This window comes from Triticum dicoccoides, chromosome 7A (assembly GCF_002162155.2).
Source record: "Triticum dicoccoides isolate Atlit2015 ecotype Zavitan chromosome 7A, WEW_v2.0, whole genome shotgun sequence".
Classification (NCBI taxonomy): domain Eukaryota; kingdom Viridiplantae; phylum Streptophyta; class Magnoliopsida; order Poales; family Poaceae; genus Triticum; species Triticum dicoccoides.
In genome coordinates, this window is record NC_041392.1 from 15,812,931 (window position 1) to 15,822,678 (window position 9,748).

At 44.9% G+C, this 9,748-nt stretch overlaps 1 protein-coding gene and 1 pseudogene across 1 annotated transcript; both read left to right on the forward strand.

Moving 5' to 3' along the window:
• The first annotated feature begins 1,909 nt into the window (after positions 1 to 1,909).
• Positions 1,910 to 4,518, forward strand: LOC119331347 (annotated as a pseudogene).
• A 3,980-nt stretch (positions 4,519 to 8,498) lies between these two features.
• Positions 8,499 to 9,514, forward strand: LOC119327605 (avenin-like b1). Its single transcript, XM_037600699.1, has one exon. The coding sequence runs from the start codon at positions 8,922 to 8,924 to the stop codon at positions 9,393 to 9,395; it is 474 nt and encodes a 157-aa protein (XP_037456596.1). The 5' UTR covers positions 8,499 to 8,921; the 3' UTR covers positions 9,396 to 9,514.
• Positions 9,515 to 9,748: the final 234 nt, after the last annotated feature.

Below are 9,748 nucleotides of genomic sequence, written 5' to 3' on the forward strand. Positions count from 1 at the left end.
TGTTCCAAGCGGCTTATTCGGGTAAGCAGAGATGTTGTCCTGCAGAACATCTTCTGAGGAACACACCTATATGAATTTGACTGTTAACTTCGCAGTCTGTGAGAATTGGGTGTTCTCTAATAAATTCATGAAAAGGCCCTGGAGTATGACGTATACGCTCCACCCGCGGGGAAGCCTTGCGGCAGCCCAGTATCGGTCAAGAATTTGTGCGAAACTAGTCTCGCAGAAAACTTGTAGTTCAAGGCATAATCCACTATTCAAGTTGTGATCTAGTGTAGCATAAATCTCTAAGTGGAAGTTCAACTTCACAGTCTCCACTAAGCACCGGTATATAAACAATATTTTGGAAATAAATGGTGAAATGTGCCAATGAGACTTTGTGGGGGATTGTTGGAATTTGCTAGTGGGCTTTTGGCCCAAAGCCCAACTAAAATTCTGAAATTCTCTTGGCCCATTCATGCACACATGTGAGTGGAGTGAGTGAGGCTAAAGTTTAGTCCCACCTCATAAGTTGAGAGAGAGTTGCACCTCTTTATAAGGTGAGCTCTCCTACCACTTGTATGAGCATGAGAAGAGGAGACCTACACGCGCGCTCCTCCTCCTCGCTCGCCACGCCACGCCTCGTCACGACGCGCCGCGCCGCGCCGCGCCGCGGGTTGCGGGATTGAGCCGAGCCGAGGACAGAGCTATGCACGTTGTCTATATTTTTGCTGCTCGGGAAAAATTAATGAGTCATTAATTAATAATTAACGGACGCGTTAATTACTGAACCGTTTCCGATTCTTTTGGATCGTGACGACTCGGACGTGGGGTTTACTCCCACGACCTACCCGGCCCGCGCTATATAGTCAGGCAGACGTCTACCCTAGCCGCCGCCGCTTCGTATGGTTTCTCACCACCGTTCTAGATCATTGCGCCGCCAAGCAAGTCTTCTCCATCCCTCCTTCCGGCGTGCACCGCGAGAAGGGACAGCAGGCCTTCGGAACCCCGCCTCTCGTGATCCTGTACGGGAGAGGGGCGATCAGGTTTTTGGGGAGCGCACTCGCGCGACTGCTGGCAGCGACGACTTCGCGAACGACGACTTCTTCCCCGACCTCGGCAACCTCATCCTCGACGACATGGGTGACAACGTCAACGCCGGCAGTGCTGCACCGTATGTGATTCTATCCTTCCTGTTCGAGATCGTGGTAGAATTCATGTTTCTAATTTGTGCCCTAGATGTGATATGTTCATCTGCTATGCTAGTTCGCATGATTAGTTTAATCTCTACTGCTGTGGTCATGATTTATCTTCTGTTTATTCGGATTAAATCTCGTAGTAATTTGCTCATATTTCCAACACGCGACACGTGATGGCGGTCTAGAGCGCACCAAGTTGATGGGCTCTCAGCCCATCTCAGGTGACCCTGGTGTTATCATACCCCGGTTAGGGCCCCGTGAAGCGAGACTTAAAGACTCTGAAGTCTTTCTGAATGTACCGGTCAAAGGAACAACCGGAGCAATAGGCTCCCGAAGAAGAAGTTGACGAAGAAATCAAAGTTGAGAAGATTGTTCCGTCTTTACTGAGGAACGAGCCCGTCGTGCCCTCCAAGTCTATTACGGAGGAGGAAGAACAGACTGAGGGGGAGCATAGTGCTCCCCAAAATGGAAACACCCCCGATCTCACCTTCCGCAGTTCCCACTCGGTTGGATGTTTACCCTGCTCTTCCTTCCACTGAATTTCATTCGGCAGAGGAAGAAAAGAAAGATGACGAGCCTGAAGCACCACGTTCACCGTTTCGCGCTGGGCTGACTTCGTAAAAATTGAGCCGAAGCTATTCGAGAAGCCCACCACCACGCCTAGCCCGATGGCCCAAATCAGCCCAAGTACAAGTAAGCTGGTGAACTGTGAGCTACTGAGCCAGCCGCCACCACCAGAGACCAGACCAGACCGGTGTGGGCGGAGGCTTCCCAGGAGCGGAAGCGAAGGCGAGCCGCCGCCGCCGCCTGCCGCCGGGGAAGCTGTCGGCGTCAGCCAGCAGACCCATCGCCGTGGCCGATCTCCACCGCCCGCTCTGTCCGCAAGGCCTGCTCCCCCTCCCCTCCTTTTCCACTCTAGTGTAAACCCTAGATAGATCCATTCTTCTTTTGTTCACTTGATCTGTTATTAAGCATTTGTCTCTTGCTTAGCACTTCTGGCTGTGGAAACGGCGCACTCCATGCATTTTTCTTTTACCATTGGCAGGGTTAGATTCACTCAATTTCATGGTATGTAGATGGATGGATTTCACGTCAGGGCGTACTATGTTTTTTTAGCAGAAAGCAGAGTCATGTGCAATGTGCCTCGCGAGACAACGGAATGTAGCACGCATAACTGTTTTAGCGTAACGAGCGTGTGTCGTTTCTATCGGACATTGTTGTCGCTAGAGTTCCCGGCAATGTCCTTTTCACTATCAAGTCTACTGCTCTGAAGATGTATGACTTTATGAGTCCTCTGAAGAAGTTTTGGCTGCAGGGGGAGCCACCAGTAAAAACAAGTTTCTGTTTTCGGCGTATTATTGCGTTTCTACTATCTTGAGCATCAAAATCAGCTGATGAGTTGGATTGTGGCAGTCCAGGAATCATACACTGTAATGGGCTAGATGTGCCCGAGGGACTGCTTGCTTTCTACTCATGTTCAGCTCTGTGCCGCGTATTAATGGTGACGGTGTAGCCCATCATGCTTGGTGCCTTGTTGGTCCTCTTAGTCTTTTGTTTCGCATTTGTAGTCCCAATGATTTCACCTCATGAAATTTGAGGCTTCCCCCCTGAATCCAATATCAGTAACGAAATATTTCAACCAAAGCCCCCAAATAAAATCACATATCTGTACAAGAGCATGACAAGTCTTGATACAGCGCATATATTAGACCTGAAAAATAGAATATGCATGGTTCTAGCTAGCTATCCATCCTTTTTATTTTTCGTTTCTTTATCGGCTCATCTTTCTAATTTGTTTCTTTGAATTTATTGTGTTTTGCAGGGAGTTTGGCACAATGCAAAGCCATAGCAAACTGTGTATTGCCTCTGCATCCGCACAACCTGCTGTGCTCGGCCTCCATGGTTGGGCAGACCTTCCAGATGGCCCGCTAAGCTCCATTCTTGCACTGTCAGGGTCCTTCCGTGATGTTCTTGCCTTCGCGGCAACATGCCGCTCTTGGCGTGCTGCATTCTCCTCATACCCAAACAAATCTGCCTTCTGCACCAGATTCCCACCTCTCCTCGTCCAATTCAATGTCTGTGTTCAAGCTCCTGATCTCCCGTCTAACAATGGTCGTCACGAGCTACGCACATGTAAGGTCATTGATCCAATCAACAAGAACATTGCCCTTCGCTGCCAGATTCCTCAAGAAATTTATCAGGAGATGCATTTTGCTGGGACTTCCTATGGTCAACTAATTTGCGGCCGTGCTGGATATTGTCTTGTTGTTGATGTGTTCAGTGGTGCCGTGGTTTCTCCCCCACGTCTCCCATTCAGCGGTGATTTTGAGTTTGGGAGGGAGTTCTACTTCAGTGGTACTTTGACGGCTCCCATTGCATCACCCAACTCACACCTCCTTGTCAGTACTGCAATCTCCCTGTTTGATTAGCCGGTCGGGAGTGACTCTTGGTCTGAACTCCAGCTTTCTGATGAATCGATAGAACAGATTGTGGAATTCAATGGTCAGTTCATCGCCATGGATGATTGTTATAAGATCTACGCTTTGCAGCTGCCCCCCCAGCTTGGTCTGCAGGAGATAACAACTGAGTGGGTCGGTCACCTGCCCCCAAGCTCGTACACGAAACCATGGCTAGTGGTCTGCAGCGATATGCTTCTCATGGTTTCCTGTTTCTGGACAGTGAGCTCAGGCAGCTCAGTACTACAATGTATACCCCACCACCTTGACATGTAGACCAATCCTGCAAAATGGGTCGAGGTAAACCAGCTGGATAATTGGGCACTCTTTGTTGGGGGTGATATGAGGAGCCGGCCGTTTTCTTGCATGAGCCCGGAAAGATGGGGCGGGAGGAGCAAGTGGCTGTACTATGCTGGACTTAGCTCTTTTATTGTACATGGAGTGGGTGATGAGCGGGCTCCTTCTGCCGGCCCCAAGGTAGAGTACTGGAGAAGCCGGCCCATGTCCCGCAAGCTGCAGCCCCTTTGGGTGTATCCAAGCATGTTCTACACTGATGCACACTGACCATCGCGCGCATCCACGGCTTGCTGCTCCACAAGCTCCTGATGAAAATCCCCCCCTGCAACACAGAGTAGGGGCTTTTGCAACTTGGGCGGTGCCATCGTAGCATTAACACTTAGAACATTTGTAGCAGTTTGGTGAACCAGTATCTAGAGCCTGGGAGATTAGTGCTTAGAGCTTCTTAGGAGTAGTCAAGCTTCTAGGTTAGTACTATTAATTCAGCTGTGTTGTTTAATTATGCACTGGATGATGTGTAATACTTTGAACTACCTGTTTCTTGTCTCTGCTCCAGTGACACGAGTTCTAAGCTTCTACATCGCGTTTTCTTAATTTCGTCCTAAGTCATGTCCTTGGCTTTCATCACTGGACTAGCTCGTCGATTGGAAGTTTTGGTACAATGGTAAAGAAGACAAATTGACTGTCAATGTTATTTGGAATGGATAATCAGAATTGCTTGTGCAAGATTTTACTTTGGTCAGGGGGCTAAAATATACCACTAATAGCATCAGATTCACCTCGATGCAATACTATGTTGATGTGTAATAGGTAGCTCATTCTGGCATGTTGTTGAACGATACTTTGACAAGAACCCTCCTGTGTATCTCCAGTTCCATTGCTGGTCGGCTCCTTTTCTTTGTTCAGAAAACACAGTCTGAACATGTGGTGTTTGTTCTCTTCCTCCTATGAAGTATAGACAGAGCTCCTACAAAAGAATTTGCTTTTAGCTCTGGGGCTCGAGTGATCCTGGGGCAACAAGACTACAACTTACAGTAAAAAAAGGAAATCCGAAGAGATTCATATTCCAACTTGTGTATCAGCTACTCCCTCCGTAAACTAATATAAGACCGTTTAGATCACTATTTTAGTGATCTAAATGCTCTTACATTTCTTTACAGAGGGAGTAGTTCATAAAACGAAATGGGAAAGTAGTGGCTGCACCAATGTAGAATCATACATTTTGGAGAGGCAGTGGCGAGCCAAAGTTCAGAATGTTTTGAGATAAAAATCCAAGTCTAATTTTTAATCAGAATCCAACTAAATAATCAAAATCCAAGCGACCCCTGACAACAATTTTGTCGGATAAAAAAGAAAGTGAAATAAATCCACAGTATTATGTCAGCGAGGAGGACGATGCTCCTTGCCAACGGAGCAGCCCCTGACAACTGAAATGAAGTGTGTGTCGACCTTCGCCGATTGCACCTCCATTGTGTCTTCCATCAATTTATTTAATTTAAGGACAGTGTAACCTCCGGTCCCGATGCGAGGCTCACGGATGCGGCGGGCGCTCGATGCGGGCGACGCGGATGGCCTGCGGTGGAATCCAGCCGAGCTGCGAATGGAGGGGGATCCAGCGGAAGCGCCGGATGCGGGTGAATCGGGGACCGATCGATCCAGTCGGCGCGCGATCCGCCTGCGAGGTATAAAGTTGGGGAGACGCGGGCGAAAATTGTGCCTCAGCTCCTGGAAACGGCTCCACTCATACATCACACGCATTCATGTCGAGGGCCGACGTCTCATCTGATGGGCAGCCCAGAAACCGTAGCTTTTCCTCGGGCAGGGCTGCAGCTCCTTCAACATGACTTTTCATGGTGGCTTGATCACGACCAGGAGGAACCAATAAATGGGCTGAGGCAAGGATTTACTGCTGAATATAAAAGAGATCTGTGGGAAGTGCATCAGTAGTATGCAAATGGAACTTTTGAGTACAGAAGTTGAGCAAAAGTTCAGAAAAAAATTCAGTCATGCAACCGAAGTAGAGCCTCTTTAGTAAGAGAACATACAGATTTTAAGTTTTTTATAGCCTGCACTGGAGGATGTAGAATTAAGTTTGTACATTTTTTGAATCATTTTCTTAGTGTACAGTCTTACTGTGTCAAGTTATTTACTGTGTGCAGATTTGCTTTTGCCATTGTTGATCACGTCATTCTCTCTGTGCTAGGAAGTGTATACATACTTATTGATTCTTAGGATCCTTTTTAGTTATGCTAAACTTACATCCTTCTGTCAACCGTTTAGTGATTATTCCGAAGGTACACTACCTATTCCTAGATGCACTTGATCACTAGATCTTGTCTGACTTGGCCTTTGTACCACACTTCATTCCAGACCAGATACTGTTAACGAGAAGTTAGTTGGTGTAATTTGTGATCAAACTTGGTGCCTGCTACTTTCAATCTAATCGCACAACTCAGTGGGTAGGCTCGGTTTGCTAGAAGCTTGACGTGCTCGCCTACTTTTTTTCGCTACTTTCATTGGTATGGCAAAGCCATGTTGTCTGTAGTAGCATAGCTTTTCTTATATAGATTTTCATAACACTGAGGTTTTTTTATGGATAACACTGGGATTTTAGATAGCTTTTTTTGTTAGAATTCTCAGACTGTTCTTAATTCTGCCGCTCTGTCTACCTGGACCTCGCGTCGCTTATTCTGAAGGAGCTGTGCGTTCTCAGCTCGTAGCCCCTGTCGACCGTCAAAGTTAATTATGATGCAATTCATAAATCGTAGTTGCTAGAAATTAAAATTTGCTGAGCCATTTTAACTATGTCCACCAAAATAGATGTTACATGCTTGGAAAAGGCTACTTAGGCTTGAGGCTTCTCAGGGTAAAGGCGTTATCTTTTTGGTTTCTTGACGCTACAAACTCTTGGCATTCAGTTAACTCTGTACTGTCCAGAACTCATCAATACTTCCAGTTGAGAATAGCAGAAGTTCTGTTAATTAACCTATAGTCTGGACTACAGTATATCACTATTATATCATGTTGTAATCATTCTGTTGTTGCACACAAGTTGGGTTTGAGAAGATTGCTGCTATTGCAGAAGCTGAGGGGATATTTGTTAGCACTAAGCAATTCAAATCGATGGTTGGGAATGGTAGTTTCCACACAAAATTTGGTTACTTACAAAGGTGCAATTGTACACATTTGAGATATAATTTATAACTAATCACTGCAACAAGATAAACACTGACCTGCTCAAATTATGGCTAGCTCTGTTTGTGAATTATGTATAGGTTGTTCGATCAGTGTTATTGTTTTCCAGTAGTTTATTTTTATTTCTTGTTTTCCCGACATAAAGACTAGCATTGCATGCACAAGAAATCAGCATAATGTCCATATCGTCTTATAGCGCCTTTATGGAAGTTGATATTACAAAGCATATATTGTACAATCTAAGTTCCCCGATTGCACAAATTTACTAGATGGATGGCTCTGGTATTATGTGGCATAAATAGAAGCCATGTTAAATGTTAAGTAAACTTTACAATGGGAGCACTTTCTGTGTAGGCAAAATGACCGAATCTGAAACTTCCATATACATGAATATTTCCCGCACTATCTTCTACTGTTAGGAACAATGCCTCAAGTAATTGTTGAACCATCATGAGCTAATCTGCAGTCCCAAATTTGAAGCATAATTTCCTTTAGTATCTGCGAATTGTCCTCACACCAACTGAAGACAATTAGACCAAAGGCCAATTAGACCAAAGGAAAAACAATTTCCTGACATACTCAGTGAAAATACACCGTGCGATAGCGTTTCGAGAAATACTGTGCTAATTTGCATTCCCAAATAGCATACTTTAAGAGCCACGCTATTTTGTCATAGCATGTTGTTTTTTTTTCATTGGACATACTGCACTCATACTTTCTTGCATAATCAATTTGATTGATATATCTTCTATTGCAAACAAATATATAAGCCAAAGATGCAAATTTAATTAAGGTCCATGATTCATGTATTCTATATTTAAGAAAATTCCAAATAGACGGGCACGGCAACGCGTGCCATCAATGATCTAGTTTCTCTGATAAGCTGAATAAAATGTGGTGTTTTCTTTACCTCAGATATTTCCTTCAGGTTTTTATGCTAGTCCTGGCTCAGCGCAGCCCACTAAACAAGAGAACTCAGATAAAGGGCTTAATGGGCTGATAGGCCTAGCAGCAAAGACAACAAATTCAGTTAAGTAATTTTAGTTCCATAGCATAGAACCTAGCTCCAAGACAATCCATGGCATATAAAGGGGGATTTTATCAGTCATGTCATGCTCTAGTAATTTATACAGCAGCACAAGACCATTTCAAGAAACCATTAAATGTAATGAAGAACAAGTGTTTGATGCAAAGGTTGATGATATGATCTAGCCGAACAGCAGACAAGATTACAAACTATAACTTCCACAAAAAGCATACAGTTGAGGTCAACCCTTAAAATTTAAAATGAACCGACAAGCCATATAATCTGATTTACATGTACATATGGTTTTTAAAGTTTCGAACAGAATACTTAAAATGCTACTCATAGTCAAAGTTCTAAAACGTTTGACTAAAGGCGTGTCTAAAACATCAGCTATTTGTGATATAAGGTAGTATACGAGATTACAAAATGGGTTTCACAAAATGATGAAACCTGGATCTATGTTGGGCATGTAAAGTGATGACCGATGAGTCATATGGATTACTGATCTTGCATGACAGTCATATAACATGTGCCAAAAAGTATATTTGATGATCATCCAAGATTAGACTTGTAGCACCACCTAACACAATCATACCAAATGATCAGTTAGAGAAGGGGAAAAACAGACACTTTACCAAAGCTATCTATGAAAGGAATGGGATGCAGCAAATCATGCCATGATACCTATAAATAGAATACCAATGAAGATCCTCATCCATCATCCTTTAATCAAATATATATATCAAAGAAAACTGGTAACCAGACATCATGAAGACCTTGTTCATCTTCTCTCTCCTCACCCTTGCAGGTACCGATGCTGTTGCGCAGCTAGACACTACCCGTAGCCAGTGCTCTGAACATTGTCAGCAGCAGCAACAACCATGGCAACAATGGGGGCAGCAGATGTACCCATGTGTGGAATTTCTGCAGCACGAGTGCAGCACAGTGACACTGCCATTTGTCCAGTCCCGTATGTGGCAACTTAGCAGCTGCCATATAATGCGACACCAGTGCTGCCTGCAGCTAGCACAGATCCCGGAGCAGTTCAGGTGCCAGGCCATCCATAGCGTGGCTCAAGCTATCATGCAGCCGCAGCCCCAGCGGCAAGCTCCGGTTGAGATCATGAGGATGTCGCTTCAGACCTTGCCGTCGATGTGCAACGTGTATGTGCCGGCATACTGCAACCGCCACGGCATCCCCATGGCCAGATGCAGCGGTGGATGGGTCTGTGAGTCAATGTAGTGGTGGCAGTATAAAAGTGCCCGGCATGATCATGCGTGGCCTGTACGGATGTACTAGTTGCAACTTGGAAATAACAATCAACATCTGTTTCTGAATGAATAAAGCATTTTCCTGAATAACACCGCATGTCTTGCATGGTACATGAAATCTAAGATGCATCTGACCGCACTGAACCATCACCGTACACTGTACTCTGTATGCCTCTTGTTATGTTAAACCAAAAAGTTCACAGCATGAAGAGGGAGAGTACATATGAAGAAGAGAAACCAGATCAAGGAGATATACTGACATGAACGAGCTTTATGCAAAAAGTTAACGGATTTGATACCAGTATTGGCATACCCAGACTTCTT